At 36.9% G+C, this 21,949-nt stretch overlaps 2 protein-coding genes across 2 annotated transcripts; one reads left to right on the top strand and one right to left on the bottom strand.

Annotated features, from left to right (window-relative positions):
* Positions 1–873: 873 nt before the first annotated feature.
* On the top strand, positions 874–3,110 carry LOC137741997 (uncharacterized). The gene has a single exon (XM_068481722.2). It carries the CDS (start codon positions 1,145–1,147, stop codon positions 2,885–2,887), a length of 1,743 nt encoding a protein of 580 aa, XP_068337823.2. The 5' UTR covers positions 874–1,144; the 3' UTR covers positions 2,888–3,110.
* A 1,115-nt stretch (positions 3,111–4,225) lies between these two features.
* On the bottom strand, positions 4,226–9,740 carry LOC137742051 (oxidoreductase, 2OG-Fe(II) oxygenase family protein). The gene is made up of 7 exons (XM_068481792.2): positions 9,030–9,740; positions 6,298–6,428; positions 6,059–6,176; positions 5,730–5,831; positions 5,458–5,573; positions 5,128–5,282; positions 4,226–5,046 (listed from the first exon to the last, which is right to left on the bottom strand). Exons 1-7 carry the CDS (start codon positions 9,580–9,582, stop codon positions 4,584–4,586), a joined length of 1,638 nt encoding a protein of 545 aa, XP_068337893.2. The 5' UTR covers positions 9,583–9,740; the 3' UTR covers positions 4,226–4,583.
* Positions 9,741–21,949: the final 12,209 nt, after the last annotated feature.

The following is a 21,949-nucleotide window of genomic DNA, read 5'->3' as shown; positions in this document are numbered from 1 at the left end:
TTGCTTGCAATCACTTTTATTCCAAAACAGCAACCCCTCTTGATTTTTACACACTTCAGGATGAGTTTTGATAAACTTGAATGAACGTCACCGGAAGCTCATGTGCACCGGCAAATACTAGGATAAACACTTACAATACTCCGCCGTAGTATTCGACATTGGAGCCCAAAACTTAGCCAAAACGAAGTGCATGCCTGAACATCTATAGAATGTCTTGTATAATTTTTAGGAATCATATAAATGAAATGAGACATGGACGGAGCCACTATAAAAAATATCGAGTGTTACCAAGAAAACTTCAAGCTCATATTGGTCATGGGTCGAGGATGAAATTGAACTCTATGATATCTCCCATAACCCACAAACATATGGGAAAGATCCGACATGGAGGTCTCACGTCTTCGTGTCGATGTGAATTTCTACTAGCATGTTATTCATAGAATTACTTTTAAATATTGTTTTTATTTTTTATTTATTTTTTAATATAGTGATGTGTTTACACAAAGGAAGTAGGGGACTTGGCTAAAGCCACACATTGCCATAAATAACTTCGTCCAAATTCACCTTTGATAAAAATCGAATCTAACACAACTCATTTACAGTGAAAAACAATACCCATAATCTATTGGGCGATGACCGTTTTAATCGGAAAGGGATCCTCTCCGGATCCCTTCTTCCTAATCCACTAAGTCCGAGGATCCGGACCATTGAAATTTGATACAAGGACTATAAATAAGGGCCCACTTTAAAAGATATAATAACTTTAGCTGTTGGATCAAATTTCAATAGCCCAGATCTCCGGACTTGATTGACTAGGAGGAAGGGATCCGGAGATCCCTTTCTGTTTTAATCGGAAAGATCACTACTGATGTTCGTCCCTGCTTGACACGTGGGCTTGCTCAATGTTGGGTCTATAACAAAGTATTGGGCCAATAATCCATACTTTATTTTGGGGCCATATCCATAGTTGAAGCCCAAACACCAAGCTAGACATTGACCACCCACCTCACTGATTCGAACTACACTTCAAGCGCACGTTAACGTCCCTAAATTTCCAGTTTCTCACTCTACTCCAACCCCTCTCTCTCTCTCTTCCAAATTTTCTGGTAAATCCCAATCCCTCTGCTTTCCCAATTTTTCCTCCATGAATTTCTTCAAATCCGTATTCTCCGACGACCCAGATCCCCCAAACCCCGAATCCGAATCCGAAACCGGGTCTCCCAACAACCCAGAACAAGAACACCCAGATCCGAAGTCCCCACCGACACAACCCAATCCCAACCCGACCGGCAACACCGGCGGGTGGATGTTCGGCGATCTGATCAAGACACTATCGACCAGATCCGAGTCGGTGATCGAGACCTACCGCCGCGACCTGCAAGAATTCGGGTTGGGTCTGAAGAAAGAGATCGAGGTGGCTCAGGGGTCGTTGGAGACGGTGGGGCACGTCATCGATGAGTTCGGGAACACAGTGCTTCAAGGGACGGCCCAGATCCTCGCTGGCGACGAATCGGATTCCTCCGACGCCAAAGACCAAAGCTTTAGCTCTCAGCAGAGCACGAATTCGAAGCGGTACAGTAGGTTTGACGCTCAGGTGCGTGCGATTCAGGGTGACGCTAGCACTTACTGTGAGGAGCCAGAGGATTTGGATGATTACGGAAAATGGCAATCTGGGTTTGGTTTGGAGGAGAAAGGTGAAGAAATTGAGAGGCTTTTAGAAGAAAACGGAGCTATGGAGGGGATTTACAAAAGCGTTGTTCCGAACAGCGTTGAGCACGAAAGCTTTTGGTGTAGGTACTTTTATAGGGTTTATAAGCTGAGGCAGGCTGAGGATGTGAGAGTGAATCTCGTTAAGCGGGCGATTTCGATCGAGGAGGATGAGGAGTTGAGTTGGGATGTTGATGATGATGAGTATGATGACAATGTGAACAATGTGGTATTGAAAGCGAATTCGGTGAAAAGTACTGAAGTGGCTGCAAAAAGTTCTGGCAAAGATGGGAAAGTTGAGTACTTGAAGGTTGGGAAAGAGGTTGGAGAGAAGAGTTCCAATAATGTGGGAGAGGGGAGCTGTGTTGTTGAAGAGGTGAATGTGGCGTCGAAGAAGGATGATTTAGCTGCGAATAGTGAACTGGTCAGCAAAGGTTCTGAGCAGAAGGTTGTTAAGGAAGAGAGTAGCTCCGTTGGGGAATCTCAAATTGTTGAGAAGAAGGGTAATGATGTGGAGTTGAGTGGTGATAAGGGGTCCGAAAAGAAAATGCAAGTAGAAGGGGATTCTGGGAAGAAAGATTTGCCATCGAAATTGGAGGAGAAAGGGGCAGTGGAAGGGAAGAAGAATGTAGCTGCCGGTAAAGGCAGTGTTTTTGAAGAAGCGAATGTGGCGTCTAAGAAGGATGATTTAGCTGCAAATAGCGAACTGGTCAGCAAAGTTTCTGAGCAGAAGGTTGTTAAGGAAGAGAGTAGCTCTATTGGGGAATCTCAAATTGTTGAAAAGAAGGGTAATGATGTGGAGTTGAGTGGTGGTAAGGAGTCCGAAAAGAAAATGCAGGTAGAAAGGGATTCCGCGAAGAAAGACGTGCCATCAAAATTGGAGGAGAAAGCGGTAGTGGAAGGGAAGAAGAATGGGGTTGCTGAATCCGGTAAAGGCAATGATGTTCCGGCGGTTTCAATCAAGTCCTCGACGCCGGAGGAAGAAGACCTTGGATGGGATGAGATTGAGGATCTTAGCAGCATTGATGATAAAGAAGTTGGCCATGGTGGTGGAAGTGGAAGTGGAAGTCCTACTAACAAAGCCGAGCTCCGAAAGCGGCTCAGTACTGCTGCTGCTGAAGAAGAAGAAGATTTAAGCTGGGATATTGAGGATGATGATGATGTACCGGCTCAAGCTTGAGTAGCAAGTAAATTAGAGGGTTCTTGGTTCTTAAATTTAGTGCACGAAATTAGTATGTACTCCCCCAATTTGTTCTTGGAAGTGTGATATATGTAAAGGGAGATTCTTTTAAAAAAATCCCTGTTATTTTATCAGTTGGTTTAAAATGCAAATAGATTCCTTTATATCTGTAATTTGTGATGTTAAAGCCAGCCTTGTCTATAAAAGTATTCAATTTCATTAATTTGTGGATTTTTACCATTACTTAGCAAAATCTTAAGATGTTGTTGGATAATAACTTGGGGTGGGAGTGTCTAACTACGTCGGTCATAGTGCAGAAACATGAGACTTTCTGTGTTTCGGTGCCACCTGCTCACTCTTATTCCACCCGGTATGAGAGATGCTCTAATCAGAAGTCCTCTAACAAACATCATCAACCAAAAGCACGAGACTCCTTGCGTTGCAGCCGCACCCCCTCACTCCTGTTCCATCCAATGTGAGAGATGCTCTAATCAGAATTTCTTCGACAAACCTCATCAACCAAAAGAATGAGACTTCTTGCGTTTCGGTCTCACCTGCTCACTCTTGTTCCACCCGGTATGAGAGATGCTCTAATCAGAAGTCCTCTAACAAACATCGTCAACCAAAAGCACGAGACTTTCTGTGTTTCAGTCCCCCCTCCTCACTCTTGTTCCACCTGGTATGAGAGATGCTCTAATCAGAAGTTCTCCGACAAACATCATCAACCAAAAGCACGAGACTTCTTGTGATTCAGCCGCACCCCCTCACTCATGTTCCATCAAATGTGAGAGATGCTCTAATAAGAAGTTCTTCGACAAACATCATCAACCAAAAGAATGAGACTTCTTGCGTTTCGGTTTCACCTGCTCACTCTTGTTCCACCCGGTGTGAGAGATGCTCCAATCAGAAGTTCTCCGACAAACATCATCATTTAAAGACAAACACGTCCGCAGAAGATCAGCAGGTTTCCCGAACCACAGACACTCCGAATCACGTGCTAGATCTATTTGTGAAGCGCGGTTTTCACGTTTTGAATGTGAATTATATGCAGTTCCCTCTCATCCAAAAGAAAGTCCCTTGCATTTGCATATGCTTGTAGCTTTTATACGCCTAACGCCCCTTCTTCTGTTGACTCCTTGGTGCAGTTCCTGTAAAAGAAAGTCTCATGTTTTGGTTTCAATGTAATGGCTCTGAATTCGTACGAGACTTAAAACTTGAGTGGTTTAGTGCATTAATCCTGTCACCGAAAGTCGTGTGTTTGTATCCACTTCACCTAAATATCGCTTGTATAAAAAAATTACCACTACGTATCACTCCATTTTTCGGAAACTGAAAATGTAGTACAAAATAATTCAACCTATCTATGAAAAACTTTTAACACAATACAAAATTCAGCTCCTTTTACTTGAGCTAAAATTCACACCCCACAAACTTGATACTCTTACTAACTACGAAAGCCGTACACCATCCAATAAAAAAGTACTGTAATCACCCCTGCAACCTTAATCTTACTGAGACAAAAGAAGCGAAAACAAATCGAAAAAAAAAACCGACTCTTCTAACAGCACCGAGGCTCTGTTTGTACATCAAGAAAAGACTCGTGTAGAACACAAATGCGAACGTGAACGCTATGCTGATTCATATCGTTGTTGGACCCAGGGCTGCCTCTGACTAACTTCGGATTTTCGTTCTTCCATTAGACACTGATGCCGGGCTCAGAACTGGACTCTGCAGGGGAAGGGAGTGCCATAAGCCGTCCCTTTTGGGCGCGAGGTGGGAGATGCTTTGCTGGTTTTCTTGATCCCATGGTCCAGGGCAAGAAAACCCCTGTACCACTTTGAGGGACTTTTTGAGGGCTCAATACCATAGGACGAACGGGGGCTACCATGACTACTGGAGCACGAAGGACACCCCATTTGGGCATCACATCCATTGCCTCATAACCATTGGGAGCTGCTCCATCTGGCATCGTGTATGGGCTTACCATCCCGGGTTGCCATAGTGTCATGGCACCATTGTTTGTTGGACTTTGGGGCGACTGGAACTGGTTGGAGTCTACTCGGACTCTGAAGAAAGTAATGCTCACCCTTCTGTTAGGAGATGGACACATCACGTGTCGTGACATGTCAGCACTGTTTCCCCTCATGACTAAAAGGGACCTGCAGAAGTTAAACATTAACGTTTGCGCTTTTCAACCACCGTGAAAAGATAAGTAAGCTGAAAGAACTAAGAATACGTACCCTTGTTTCAGTGATAGCATCAGCGGCCCCTTGTAGTTCCCATCATTATCGCTCAGAAGGGTGCGCCCGAAAGCCATTGCTGATTCAGAGAGGAGAAGAGTGGCGATGGGCTGGTCCAAATGCGGTGGTTTCAGGAATGGCTGTGAATATTCTCCCTACAAAATAAATGATTGCCATTAAAACCGTTTCTCTCTTAAATTAAAAAGAAAGTGCATAAACAAAGACTTATAACACAAACTAATGCCACGAAGCGCCCTCTTTGCAGCTATGTTGTAGTAAACAATAACACAGGCGGTATCATGACAATGCAGCAAGCAAAACATAGAATACCTCCTCAAAGAAGTTGATCATGCAACCATTCGGTCGTTTATACTCCGGAATTAGCTGCCATAGTACAAAGTGATCAATCACATCTTCGAGAAGAGCTGGAATCGGCACTATATTGCCTATAAACACAAGAAAACAAATTAAAGTTAGTTTCGGTATTTAGTATGCAATGCATAGAAATGAATCGCTGATAATAAGACATTGTCCAAAATTTGACAAACTAAACTAAATGACATAAAATAGTTGAAGTATGCATTACTAGTTTCGGTTATTACTTGTAGTATCCTCCTTGATCTGCCCGAAAATTGGAACGCCAAACTGAATAAGCTCTCTCCTGTTTCCCTTAACCTGCTTGTTGAACAAAATGAAGGTCTCGCCTGTATTCAATCAAGAAGATAACTTATAGTAGCCTTTCCTATGTTAAAAAAAAACAAGTTAGCCTCAATAAAGCTACATGGAAAGTTTCGCATTCAAACTTCGGAAGCCAATTTTTTTAAGAACAAATGAATTACTACAATTATCTCCATTACACAAAACGACGTAATAGAACAATATATGAGACCAAAATAAGATACAACCCAGGATGAGACAAGGGTTCCTTTACCTGAGAGCTCTCCATTAATTCCAGCCGCGTGGAGATCATTTACAAGGTCAGTCAATTTGCAGAGCTCAGTGTCAGCGAATATGTCCTCATATAGCTTCAACCCTTTCACAACATTCACCTGCCAGTGCGGTCATCTGCTAGTCAGTAATAACTACCTGATTTTTTTTACCAGAATATACAGCATATCAACTCTTTGACTTCTATCTTACAGAGTGACATTAGATTGAGGAAGAACTCACCATATGCCCTTTGACCGACTCCTTTGCTGAGAAACCTTTAGTCAATTTGATCTGGGTACGACGTGCCTCACACTCATCATGATTAGAGCATATTTCCTCGTTTACTGAATTGAGCTGCGCTTCTTGTGAACCTGCAGTAAAAGCAGAAGGTAATCAAATCGTTAAAAAGAATGCATTCTATAATCAAATGAGTTCACTAGCAAAAATCTATGTTAATCTGATGGATAACTGATAAACAATAGCCTGTCAACTGATCCAAAAAACAGTTGGTTATATTGTACCGAAGTCAGCTAGCGTATAATTAACGAACTAGCATTTATCGAACTATGCCAAAATAGCTATCATACAGAAATGATGCAAAGTTTCTATCAAATCCGAGTCTACGAACATTGGATTTGCAATAAATCACTGATAAGCATGTATTGTACGCAATCCTTTTGAAACAGAACAGAACAAGAGTGTTTTTTTACTGTCAATATCGTAAATTATGCATAATCTTCTCTACATATCGATTTAACTGTTAAGTACTGTGAATTAGGAGGTACATAAAATTTTGAATAAGCTTCAGATGATGCATTTGTGGAATGTAAATCTTCATCACAATTTCTAAAACATAAAAATGGAGATATGGGCATTTATTCCCAATATGCCAATGCTTCCACCTGCCGCTCATAAGTGCTTTTACAAAAAGCAAAAGCTATCCCTACTCACCGCGCACAACCAAATAGGCCGGACACAGTAACAAACAATTAAACAGTAAAGCTACACACAACACACCACTATAAGCATAGAGAATATCGGAACCTTAAACAGCTGATCCGGCTGTCCAAACATAATGATACCCCAGCCGGTTGGTAATTCGGCAGCATGATACACTACTCGAAACTTATACGACTATAAGAAACGAGGTGTGCAGATTAAGACCTGGTTTGGTATTGAGGTGATTCTGAAAAAAGCTGCTATCAAAAAAAGCTGGGAGCTGTTTTTGTGTTTGGTAAACACTCAGCTTCAGCTTTTTTTCACAGTTTTGGATGAAAAAAAAGCTAAAAACAAGAAGCTGCAAAACCTAGCTTTGAAAAACTGGCTTTTTTTCACATCTGTTTTACATAAAAGTTTATCAAACATTCTAATACTGTTTTTTTTTTTCAAAAGCACTTTTACAAAAAAGTTTACCAAACACTCTGCTGCTTTATTTCACAGCTGCTTATTCTCACAGCACAGCAGAAACAGTTTTTTTTCAAAGCACAGCAATACCAAACCAGCCCTAACACACGTCGAATCTAGTTGGTATGTCCAAATAAATAAATAAAAGGGTACAAGTGGGTACATGTAGTATTACATTACTATTTCATATCGTTTTGTGTGTTAATCAAAAGTGAATTGGCACAATCATAAATAAAAATTAAAGAGAGTTTTAACGAAATACTTTCGATACTGTTTAATTTAACGAAAAATGACAATTTTACTTTAAAAAGTCACTCATGGTACTATTTACTTAACATTTTTTTGTTATTTTGATTAAAACTCAAAATTTTCAAATTCATTCCATTAGTTTTCGTAAAAATTAAAATGCTAAACCCAAACGCAATTCATTGCCAACTTAACCCCTGGCTTGCCCCGAAACTCGGTATTATCAACCTAGCCGGGCCCATAGCAAGCTGGGCCCCACACCATAATAATTAATTTTAATGTTGGGATGACCACCCAAACTTTTGTCAAAGAGCACCTGCCAACCCAGATTGAACCAACAAACCAAACGCAACCCGTGACGTCAGCGGCTATGATCAGGCGCCGCCTACCCTTGAAATCAAACGGCACGCTTCTCGAGCGCCCAACTAACTCTCACACCGGTTGCATCCAAACTTTTTCCTTCACCACTCCACCTCGAAAATCTGAAATCCCCGCTAAAACCTCGGGAAAACGATTCCAGCCACACTAAATTATTTTTTTACCTTTTAATTTTTAATTTCTTCAAATTATTATTTTTTTTTTTGGAAATTAAAAAGGTATAATTAATAATAAAGAGAGATTAGTTAAGCCGGAAAATTAGAAGCATCACCAAACAGACCCTATTAAAAATCTGACTCTCTACCACCTTTATTTTTGACATAATTTTTATGATAATATTATAAAATACTGTACCAAAATATGTAGTAGTTGACAATCTTAAAAAATTCTCACATTAAGACAGTCTCCTTAATGTTTTCTTAAACGTAAAGAAACGCAACGTTGAATTCAAAGCAGGGTTTTCAATCTCCAAGTAGAGGAAATGGAAAGCGACGTTTTGAATTTTACCTATTTCCAAAAATAAGTCTTGAATCACGGATCTGGGGGAATGAAAAAATGTTGCTCCTAAAATAATGGACAACAAAAAAAAAAATAGTAGTTTTCTTTATAATTAAAATAATATATCTTTTTGTAATCAGAAAAATATCTAATAAAATTATATTTTTATTTTCTCGGATACCAAACAGCATAGGAAAAGCCCTTTAGATTCCAAACAAGTTTATTTCTTTTCTTTTCTTTTTTTCTCACTAACCAAACGGACCTAACGCTTCGTAAAACCAGAAAAATAGAACTTTCTCAGCTACAGCTACGTAGCTTAAATTGGAATTTCAAACACAACTGAATCCCGATTAAAAATTTATCAAAAAATCGAATTCGATTCATATCAAATTTCAGAATTTAATATTAAAAATTCAACCGTGGAGGAAATGAATCAGATTATTTACCTGCATCAGTAATCTCGCTATCCGGCGAAGCCTCCTCATCGGCTACCTCGTCGGCGGCGGCGCGAATTCCATTACTCTCCGCCACTTTCTCGTCACTTTCCTTCACTTTCTCTTCGTCCAAACACGATTTAACCTCCTCGCTCTTGCAATTTTCCTCTGTTCTCGAAACGTCGCCGTTCTCGACGCAGGCCTTCTGGTCCTCCATCTCCACCTTCTTCGACCCGACGTTTCGGAGCTCCACCATCACATCGGCAATGGAGTGGTACTTCTGCATCTGGAGCACCGGGATCCAATTGATCCTCCTTCGGTGTATCGCCGCGAAAACGGAGGCGTACTCGTCACCTCCTCCGCTGAGCTGAGCCAGGTGCCCACAGAGGGCGTCGATGATCGCGTTTGCCGCCGCAAACTCTCCTTTGTACCAACCAATAATTGCGTCCTTCGCCACCGCGTCTGATACCACCGTCACCGGAGTCGGCATCGGCATCATTGCGGGTCCCAGCACCGGGGTGGCTCCATCAGTCAGCGACACCGCTGGCCCAACCGCCATCGACATCTATGTCACCGTTAATCCCGAAATCAATTCCCTTCTCTTTTTTACACACTCCGAACCGAATTCCGGTATTTTTCCGGCGTTCCTCTCTGAAACTCGGGAGATTTGAGGAGGAGGGAGAGGAAGGAGAGTAGAGAAGGAGGCGGAAGAAAATTTCACATGGAGGGCTTTGGGTGGGGACAATATATATACTCCGGAGAAAGAGTGAGAGTGGCAATGTCTGTGTCGGTGGGGACCACCGGTTGATGTGGCAATTTCGAGGTGGGATACGTGGCACTATTTTGGGGTTGTTGGCTAAAATGGGTGGAACGATAGTTAGGGCACAGTTGGCCGACTGCAGAGGCGGGGACGGAGGGTAAGTAGAGGTAAAATTACAACTATACCCTTTCTCTGAGTGAATTAGGTTATGGCACGTGCAATATTTGGCTGGCGGGGATTTTCACGTGCACCAGTGTACATGTATAAGAAAATGGCTTTCTACTTTTCATTTTTGGACCGTATAGATAAATCCAAGACATCGATCGATTAGCTGATTTAATTAATAGTATTTGTTTTCGTTTTATTTGAGAGGTTTTAAATTTGATTCGAATCAATATATTTGTAGTACTTTGTTGTAATTAGTTCGGTTACGGTAGCGTAATTGTATTATGGTATTTTTTATCGTTGTAAAACTCGCGTCAAAATTGGTAAGTAACATTAGTTTAATGGTGATGATCGATACGATAATGTAAAAAAAATGCAGACTAGGTTCGGGTTCAAAACGTCTAAGAAAACCTATCTTATTTGAAAAGGCTTTTAAAATGATTGAAAATATTTTTGATGACAATGCTTTTTAAACCAATCCTTAATAAATCAAAATGAATTTTGAAAAAACACTTTAAGTACTTTCTGCAGGGAGCACAAGATATGTGCTTCTTTTAAAAAAAAAAACATTTAAAGTGCTTTTGAAATTCAAAATCAATTTCACTAAAAACAAATTCAATTATTTTAAAAGCATTTTTAAACAAGCACATATATGATAAGTTCATAAAGTCGCTTTGGCCATTTACATTTCCAATTTTTCTGCATTTTCATCTACTATTTTTGTCATTATTTTTCCATAAACTTTGGAATTGTATTACTCATGAACCGTCTAATATTTTTATACGGTACCAATGTCCTAATTTGGTAATTTGGATGTGAACTCAGCTTTATATTCTAACCAAGTTCATAATTACAGTTTTATCAAATTAAATATTGGGTGGATTTTTCAATAATCTCTTAACATGTATTGCAGAAGCGCGTATTAGTTTATGATTTAATTCAAAGAATCCAAAGTTACGATAGCGTAATTTTATTATGGCGCTTTTTATCGTTGCAAAACTCGCGTCAAAATTGGTAAGTAACACTAGTCTAATGGTGACGATCGATACGATAATGTTAAAAAAAGCAAACTAGGTTAGGGTTTGAAACGTCTATGAAAACATATCTCATTTAGAAAGGTTTTTAAAATGACTGAAAATATTTTTTATGACAATATTTTTTAAACCAATCCTTAATAAAAATTAAAAGGAATTGTGAAAAAGCACTTTAAGTGCTTCCTGCAATAAGCACAAGATAAATGCTTCATGCAAGAAGCACAAGATATGTGCTTCCTGCAATAAGCACAAGATATGTGCTTCTTTTAATTAAAAAAACATATAAAGTGCGTGACGACCAGCACGTCTTGATTTTGATCCGGGCGTGTCACTTTTGGAACTCAAAATCAATTTCATTAAAAACAATTTCAGTTATTTTAAAAATACTTCCAAGCAAACGCATATATGGTAAGTTTATAAAATCGCTTTGGCCATTTACATTTCCAATTTTTCTGCATTTTCATCTACTACTTTTGTCATTATTTTTCCATAAACTTTGGAATTGTATTACTCATGAACCGTCTAATATTTTTATATGGTACCAATGTCCTAATTTGGTAATTTGGATGTGAACTCAGCCTTATATTATAACCAAGTTCATAATTACAGTTTTATAAAATTAAATATTGGGTGAATTTTTCAATAATCTCTTAATATGTATTGCAGAAGCGTATTAGTTTATGATTTAATTCAAAGAATCCAAAGTATATTATATTATTGATGCTTAACTGCCCTCTCATGCCGAGTGCGGATTTTAAGCTCACCATTGATATCGACACATTCAAAATCGTCAAATATTCGGAGCGTTCTTCAATTCAATTCTTTTTTTTTTCTTCTTGTTGCTGGATATCTTGTCCGTACAGATCTTCTCTTTGTTTTTAGGAATTATTTAATTTAAATATCTAACATTGAATCTAATTAATATGATCTAACTAACGATCATAACGTTGGCAAAAATATATGCAAGTAACTATTCGAGTAATATAATCAATCTAATCATATTATACAATCATATATTTGATCTGATCATTTAATTCGTAAACTTTCCAAAAATAAAAGAATATTAACAGATTAACGGTCATTACTAATTAGCGCACTGCATTCGTGTAACTATTAATAAGTTATTTCGCCTGAAGGGCAGTTACTCGATTAATGAATTGTACCAAGTAATCGATTTGCTCAATCGGTCATTTTAATCATTAACTAAGTTATATGTATAGTAATTTTCTAAGAATTCCATATATGTAACACTTTTAATCTATTTCGACTTTTTTTTTTTTTTTTTTTTTTTTTTTTTTTTTTTTTAGAAGTACGATATTTATTGATGTAAGATAAAATCGTACAAGCTGAGGATAGCATGCTTAAATGGATCTTGATAAAAACCTTGCAGGGGCTTTCAACCCGGTCTAAGGGAAAAAGAGCAAGATACGTTGACTTTATTTGATGAGATCATTTGTTCATAAATACATCAAGGTTAGCTCAACTAGCATGCTATAGTACTAAAGCTTTGATGGGATCATTCACAACGAAAATTCATTAACCTAATGTTAGTTTAATGGTCATATAACTATTGAGGTAACTTCTAGTGAGTTTTGGACTAAATTGTTTAGTGAGTTTTTTGTTTTAAGACTTTGTTTTGATGTACTAGCAATATTCAAGAAGGGGTGTTGAACCAAATTCATGCACCATTGCACACGAAAGATCTGTGCAACTCCAGTAACCTATAAGAAAGCGAATAACCATGATCGGAACGGTCTTGGGTACCGGTGTGGTGCGGATCAAAAGCTCTCCAAACGGTTAAGTTAGTAAAGCAATACTAAGACTCAATCAGTGGCCGGCAAGAGAATAAGGAAAGAATATGCATTGTACTAGTGAATTACGTTACCAGAATTATGCCCCTAGACGGGGGTATTTATATTAGTTGGGAGAGAGACCTTTTAGGATATGAAATCCGTATTAAACCAAAAGAATCCAAGAGAACAAGATTGGATGTTGTTTCCTCTTAGGAGTGTGATTCCTTATGGCGCACGTCAATTCGTAGATTGTAGGAATCTCCAAGAATATAGGAAACCTGTATGATCCTCGTCGTATCAAGTTTTCATGTCTTGTGGAACAAGAATGGTTGATTTCAACAAAATCAGCAGACTTTGTCTACCTTTTCGGACCACACCAGGAGCAACTCCATTCGATCGAAGCTGTTGATTCCAAGACCAGGCTTCTGAAGTACGGGTTTTATGATCCACCTTTGCCCCGCCTTGAAAAATTTTCATGGTCCCAAAAGGGAAAACCGAATTTATTAAGAGCTCAGATACAAGATTGAATACTCTCAACTAACTATATTTATTTAAGCTTTAGAAGAAAAAAAAACAAAGATGTGTTGATGCATCTATCAAAAAAAAAAAAAACAAAAAACAAAATATAATCACAAGAGGTGGTTTTGCCCATAATGCTATTTGACATCACTATAAGTGGCATAACAAATTTTACGACAAGACGACCCAGAAAATGCCATATATGTGGTGTAGGGCAGCAGCCCCGTAATCGGCAAAGTTCGTTTTTGGGTGGTAGGGTCCAATGAGAGAGCTCCATTGTTGGCTTGTAGACAAGGAAGGAAAGTTGTGTGGTTCCGAGAGTGTAGAGCGGTGCCTTAAAGTTTTAGGGTTAGCAGTTTGTGCCTTCTTCTTTGTTGTGTCCACAGACTCCACTCTCCACCGAAGACATGGATGGATGGTCGATAGATTCTCAGCAGGTGCCACTATCCACCACCATAAAAGACGGTAGTGGACTGCCAAACCAAGCCGGCTGGCTGGCTAAAACTAAACTGCTCATAAAAAAAGCCACTTGCAAAGCAATCGGCTTATTGCTTTTCCCCTTTTTGTATTATTTTAGTGCAGAACCTTTCTTATTCTTCAATAATGTTTGCTGTCAGTCCTGTTGCTCTAATTTTGTATGAAAACAAAATAAGCAGCTTCTTTCATAAGCTAATTGATGTTTACCTGTCAATCCATGTGAGTTTGAATCTTTATGCTTACAGAATACAGAGAGATACCAACTATAATGCACATAAAACATTTGATTGACATTACATTCACATGAGAACATATCCCATTTTTGTTTTAGTACGCAATGTAGATTTAATTTCAAACTTAATTATGTGGTCTTTAATTGATATTCTAATGTTATCATAATTGAAAATTAGAATATACGATGCTAGGGATCAGTCACGAATGCAAAACTAAGCCGTGAAACTAAAAAAAACACATGAGGGAGAGGAGGGAGAGAGGACGAGATGATCATCCAAGCCACTACTTGAATTCGTCCTCCAGAGAATATATATATATATATATATATATATATATATATATATATATATATATATATATGACTTAAGTTCTTAGATATTAATTCGTACAATCAATATCTATTAAGTAATGTCGTATATAAATGAACGATACTAAAACACCTCACATCATTTTTGCCACACAAACATCTTTGTTAAATTAGTTAACAAAATTTTATTCTGTGTTTTATTTGAAATTTTTTCTCCAACATATAAAAAGTATAAGAACTTATTTGAAAATGTTTTTAAAATGGCTGAAAACATTTTTGATGAAAATGTTTTTGGAACCAATCTCTAGTAAAAATGCAAGTGAATCATGGAGAATCACTTTAAGTGCTTTTGGAACCTAAAAACATTTACTTTGAAAAGATTTCAGTCAATTAAAAAGAACCTCCAAACGAATTCTATTATATATATTTTTTTCTACGGTATAAGGTATACAGAGCATTTTTAGTCGTGTCACCTGTGCACTTTATGTGTTTGAAAAAGGGTTAGAGAATCCAATTTGGGTATAAATATCTATATATACCTGTCACTTTCCTTGATAGTATGGCAAATGAATAAAATTACGCTTTTAATCTTCCAATTAGGATACAAAGCTCTTGTTTCGAAAAGGAATGACAACGTCTTCGCCTCCTTTAAGCAAATTAACAGTGAATAAATTAAATTTAAAGGGCTTTAACCTTTATTAGATTCACCACTGGATATATGTATAATATTATTGTTTATGTCAATGTTACATAAAAAAATACAATTATATTTTATTATTGACAAAAAATTATAATAACAATGCATTTGTGACATGTAAGTCTTTTTCGTAAAATGGCAGAATTGTTATAAAATTAAAATAACTCTACGTGGCCAAGTTTTGCAAGGAATCCAAGCCTAAGCTTAAACTTTATAGTGGGGAAAAAAGCCATGATTCCATTTGCCTTCTCAGCTCAAAATCGAAGGTGCACACGAGACTTCAGAGGTCCATGTAAAATGGATGTCCAAGAAAGTGTACCATTTGGATGGAGACCCACAAAAGCACTTTGTAGAAAAGTCAAAAATCAATTTCTAACTTTCACGCAATTTGTTATCTTCTAAACTTCATGTACCAATAGAAACTCTACATGCATGTATTCCTTCTACGATGAACATCAGTCTATATCAATATTATATATAAGAGAGAAATGCTAAACGACATCTATCAAAGTATGATTCTTCATGGACTCTATATCACTTCATAATTTAACGTCAATTCACGTGCTACATTATAACACTGTGTCAGAAACGTGAGGTAACAGAGAGTCTATGAAGAATCTACTTTTGAGAGAGTCCTCCTGATATTTATGTATATATAATTTAGCATATACTTAGTTAGAGGGAACCAATTATCTTGATGATCAATAAGGACAAAAATCTATATATCGATTTCGTATATGTACTTACGTGTTCACTGTGCATGCCAACTTTTAGGGTTCCATTTGGGATGTGACATTTCAAGCATGAGAACTTTAGTTACTTATGCTCCAATATCTCAGAGTTTAGGTCAAACAGCTGATGAATACATTGATAATATTATGTAAGTGGTTACTACATATATTCCACATTTTAAAATTAAAATTATGGCATTTAGTCGAAGATTGGTCTTATGTACCTATAGTATGGATCTTACCCAGAAAGGCGGATTCCTGAAATTTTCTCAAAGGTGGGTTATAATTTCTTTTTTCCCGAATCCTGCGGATTCCTGCCATTTATTGATTGGAGTCGTTTTGGGAGCTGCTTTGATGTAATTGGCTAACTTTTGCTTAGGTGAGATTGTCTTATTTTCGTTGAATGAGACGAATTTCCAGTAAATTAGCAATTTTGTTTTTCATAAACGCAATTGGGTTAGAACCCGCCCACCCTAGCCTATATGGTCCTAGGACAACATGAAGATATAAAAGAATATTTGCATTCATCCAAAAAATGAGACCACCCCTTTACTTCGAACGTGTTTGAGCTTGTGACAAGTGCTACTTTTTGTTAAATTTGGATGGTGGAGGAGGAAGATGCACAGAACTCACACATATGTAACGTGGACCATTTAAACTTGTAGCAGAAGTGGTTGCATTTTTTCCCATTTATTGTGAAAACGCAATTAAAATGATCGAACATGTCATCATGTGGTTTGCTCACGGCCGTGAGGTTTGGGAAAAAGATAGTTAAAGAAGAAATCGATTCCTTTTCGTGATCTGTAAAATCTCTATGATATAAGGTGCTCGAAAGAAAAAAGTATTAGTTGATAATCTTAGGCTTTCTACCTCCTTTGTTCTATTCTATTCCTTTTTTTTTTTTTTTTTTTTTTTTTTCCTTTCATGCTAGTATAGGTAGATTATAAAAATATTTTATTAATTTATGATTTTAGTTTGTTTGTAGACGTGAACAAAAAATTTACAAATACTATGGTTAGGAGATACAATTATGAGACAAAAGCTCATGACAAAAGGGATAGAGGAAGATCTACGAAGACTTAGAAATATACTCTAAGAAAAGATATGGAGTACTTGGAGCTAACGGAAGACTTGATACAAAACTGAGCGCAATGACATTCTAAGATTCATACTGACGACCCCACTTGGTGGGATAAGACATAAGACATTGTTGTTGTTGCTTGATTTTAGTTTGTGTAATATTATTTATTACTGCAAATGGAGCTTTACATATAGTTTCATTAAAAAAAAAAATACATATAGTTTCATTAAAAAAAATAAAATTATGTCCCCAATTCGAATCGAATTCAATCCGCAAAAACAAAAAAACAATCATGCTTATGCATTCTGGTGTGGATACGATCCTTATTGATTTCCCTTCTTCCTAACAACTAGCTATTTAACTCAAACTCTACTCAAAATATTATTTATTATAGATTTATATATATGCATGATTCTCATTGCCAACCTCAAAGTTGATATATCTGTTGAGGACAAATGTATAGCATCCCTCTCCAAATTAATAATGGTGTGCAAATGATGTGCTATTTGTTTTAGAAGTTTAAAATCAACACATTTACTGATACATTCTCGAACACATATTAAAAAAAATATGATGTGTATGCAAATAACTTTATCATTTATTAATACCAAAGCTGTGTTTTGTTTTCACCGTTCGCGTGCCGAGATAGTATTAATTGACATAGTCCCGATTGGAATTGTCGGTTAACTGTGGATATATGAAAATCCCTTTTGGACTGGTTCGCCAACTCTCTCTCCCAATGCCTCTCAAGGTCGTTCCAGAAATTAATGTGCAAGTAAGATTTTGTGGACAGGAATGCAAAGTCGTAGTAGGCCATTTGGCTGCATGCAAACCTGAAACTTTCTTTTTCGTATGGACTTGTCACATAATGTATTTTTTCACATGTTATGATATGTTTTAAGTGTTAAAATTTGTTACATGAGTAGACAATATGATTAATATGTATCGTTTTAAATATATTGATAAAAAATAAAAATAAAAACAAATACATATGTTTCAAATTGAGTGAATTTGTACATCACGTGGCGGTTACATTTCTAAACCTAACAAGTGAGAAATTAATCTTAATATATACAGCTACCATATGGTTATGAAGCCTCACAGATTCAGTACGTACTTTTCTGCAACCTCGTGATATTTCACAATCAAAATGTATATTTTTTATGTTTTGAAAAAATATATATGTATTTTTGTTCAACAGTCTACCAAGTAGACATATTTTGTTAAATTAGTTAAAGCAATGTGATTTCTTTTATACATTCGCATAATTTTTTACATGGTTTAGATAAATTTAGTATAAATATCGATTGCATATAAAAAAAAGAGGAGGTATTGGCCGATTTCCCTCCCACCACCCCCACCAACCAAACTTGTAAGAAGCTATCAATTTCTTCTCTAGACTTTTATTTTAGCCTATAACCTCCTAAACTTTTATAATTGGCCAATTTCTCCATGAACTTTATTTTGCCAATTACCTCTGAACTTTAATTTCCTTGCTATACTCTAAATTCAAACAAAAAGTGTATGGAGTGAACTCGCGGAAGAGGAGAAAGAAAAAGAAAACAATACAAAGCTCAAGGGTAAAATTGACCATTTATAAAACTTCAAGTGAGAATCGGCTAAAATTAAAATTTCGTGAGAAAACTAACCAATTACAAAAATTCAGAAAAATAATTGACTAAAATTAAATTCATGAAAAAATTATCAGCTCCTTATTTGTTTAGGAAAAAAATCGACAAATACCTTAAAAAAATAGTCCACCAAAATTTCAGCATGGCTCTTACTGAAACATTCAATATGTGCGTGTGCGTGTGCGTGTGTGAGATGTGTTTGGGTATGCATGTGGGCATTTCTAAACGTGTATAATTTGGTGGTTTGTCACAAATTGAATTGTCAAATCGATTTTCATCAAAATATCATAGAGTATAATTTATATGCAAGCAAAGCAAAAGCCCACATGCTTTAGCATGCTACATGCAATATTGATTATTGTTGTTCATTTGGACGGCTCTGGAGTCCCGGCCCTCTGCCGATTACATATGAAATAAAAAACAAAACAATATAATTAGTTCTCAAACGTGCTTACAAATAATTAAAAACTACATAAACATGCTTTATGTTATATATTCCCTCGCTAATCACAAGCCGGTAGTGGTTAAAAAAATTGAATTAATCTAATAATTAAAAACTACATTAACAACTAACACGGGGTAAGCTCAGTGTTGGGGACGAATTTTCTCGCCTGTATGTCCACAAGAGATGTTGTGGGTTCGATTTCTAGCGCGTGTGATGGTAGCCACGAAGAGACTAAAAATGCCCATGAATCTTTTCAATATTCGAAATTGTAGATTGTCGTGACGTGACACAACGAAAGTTACAAGAAAAGGGATCACAAATGGTCACCCTTAGATAGAATCTGGAACACCAGATGTAACATCCCACATCGTCCAGGGAAGTGATCCTTATATGTATATTCTCATCCCTACCTATCACGAGGCCTTTTGGGAGCTCACTGGTTTTGGGTTCCATCGGAACTCCGAAGTTAAATGAGTAGCGCGCGAGAGCAATCCCAGGATGGGTGACCTACTGGGAAGTTCTCGTGTAAGTTCCCAGAAACAAAATCATGAGGGTGTGGTCGAGGCCCAAAGCAGACAATATCATGCTACGGTGAAGTCGAGCTCGGGATGTGGTGGGGACCCAGGCCGGGATGTGACAATTTTGGTATCAAAGCCTAACCCTGGCCGTGGTGTGCCAACGAGGACGTCGGGCCCTTAAGGGGGGTGGATTGTAACATCCCACATCACCCAGGGGAGTGATCCTTATATGTATATTCTCATCCCTACCTAGCACGAGGCCTTTTGGGAGCTCACTGGCTTCGAGTTTCATCGGAATTCCGAAGTTAAGCTAGTGGCGCGTGAAAGCAATCCCAAGATGGGTGACCCACTGGGAAGTTCTCGTGTGAGTTCCCAAAAACAAAACCATGAGGGCATGGTCGGGGCCTAAAGCAGACAATATTGTGTTACGGTGGAGTTGAGCCCGAAATTTGGTGGGAGCTCGGACCGGAATGTGACACCAGAAGCTTGAGAGAATTAATCTCGATTTTTATCAATAAAACAACCTCCTTGCATAAAAATCAAGGAAGTTGTTGATCAACTCGGAAATATCAAAAAGGGAAACGAAAATATAAAATAAAAAACTATCAGACTTGGTTGCTGTTGTGCTCTTGAGTTTGCGACACTCTAGTTGTTTTTCTATCTTTTCTGCTAGCTGCTCTACATCATGATGAAACCACTAACTAGTTCATTTTCTAAAATAAAAAAAAAAAAAAAAAAAAAAAAAAAAAAAAACTACATTAACATTTGCTTTTTCGGCACTACTAAATTTGATTTATGTACAACTTACTACGCAGAAAAGAACAAATAAATATAATTTTGTTTAATTTTGGATACATATGTGTGTACTATGTACATAACAGATATAAATTAACCTCAGATGAATATTTTTTTCTCCATCAAAATTCCAATGCTGCTAACATCTTACTATATCTTCAGGTACATCTTAAGTTCACAAAACCTTAAGCATTTCCAATTAACCAATACATATATTTATTTTGTTCATTGAGATCCACTAATGAGGTTTTATAATCAGCAATCTGCTTGTTCATTATTAAAAAAAAAAAAAAATAGTAATGCTAGTGACCATCTATTTAAATCATATTTTGTAAATTATATAACGTGATTATTATTGATGATTGAACTATTACTTAAGTGTTGCCTAACAAGCTTATTTTCTACCTAGCATATACCTTTTCTTTTTCTTGTACAAGCAATACAGAAGGGTAATCGATACTTCAGGTGCCAAAACAAACACTCTTAATACTTGAATTACAAACCCTTTATATCATAGCTCTGCTTTTATTTGAACTTTTTGTTTTATAATAAATTGAGATTTAGTTTTTGTTCTTTGACAAACGATAAGTAATTATACTGAATTTATTTAAACTTGAATTTAAACATGGGTGCAAATAGTGAAGTACGCTGCACTGACAAACTTGACTTTGTTCTGGTATGCATAAATTTAGCTTTAATTAACTATTATTTTAGATAATTGATTCTCTTTTACTTTAGATAATTCGTGAAATTATTAATTCACAAACGCATGTTTGACTTGGCTCAGCAAGTGAGGGAACGCTTTAGAGGAAACACAAAAGCCATGCACATCAAGTATTTGCCCAAAGAATTATAGTTAATTAATCAACATATTTATTTATGAACCAACCTGGATGAAGTTTTCATTTGAAGCAAACAAATGTCTTTTCCCCCTTTCCACACGGCAACACCTTTTTCCCTTTCAAGTTAGACCAAATAGTCCATCATCATTACATTGAACATAATCAATAAGCGGTTTTTTAAAAGAAAAAATCGATAATATATCTACTGATATTCATATTCATTTGTAAGTAAAATATTTTATAGTCAATTTTCATCAAATGTGAACTTGAACCACATTATTGTGAGGCTTAACCAGCTCTTTCATCCTTATAGTGTAAGATAATATTGATCATTAAGAAAAAAAAAACAAGAAAAAACTTGTTTTGAGACAGAGAAAAAGCCGAACTAGACTACAAGCCCTAGACAGCAGACGACAAAGCAATGTACTCTTTTCCCCCACTAGAACAATTGAAAAGAAAACACCCCCGATAGAACGGCACTCCCGTTTGTTAAAGTATTCGGAATGCTAATGTTTTAAATAACAGTTAAATGTGAGAAAATTCTTATGTGTTACAATAACACCGGTGTTATATAATATAATACTGGTGACATGAGATCGGTTGTGGAAGGAAGGTAGGGGAATGGGATCGTAATCGTATGACCCCAACAAAGTCAATTGGCTACCCCTACAATCTTATATGTTAGGCTTGACCCAAAGAAGGCATGAAAAGACAAGGGGATAGATTTATGTTTTTATAAGTAGTTAAGGGTACACGTTATATAGGTATTTTTAGCTAAAATGATTTTTAAGATTGAAATTTTTTTTTTTTATTTTGGTCTTTAAGATTTGAAATCGATAGAACTGATTCTGAGTTTGTCTATCGTCAATCGTATTTGTTTTTCTGAGAAAAATCTTTGTTGAA

The sequence above is a fragment of the Pyrus communis genome, chromosome 11, assembly GCF_041283825.1.
Source record: "Pyrus communis isolate YQ-2024b chromosome 11, ASM4128382v1, whole genome shotgun sequence".
NCBI lineage: Eukaryota > Viridiplantae > Streptophyta > Magnoliopsida > Rosales > Rosaceae > Pyrus > Pyrus communis.
This window is presented reverse-complemented; position numbering and strand designations above follow the sequence as displayed.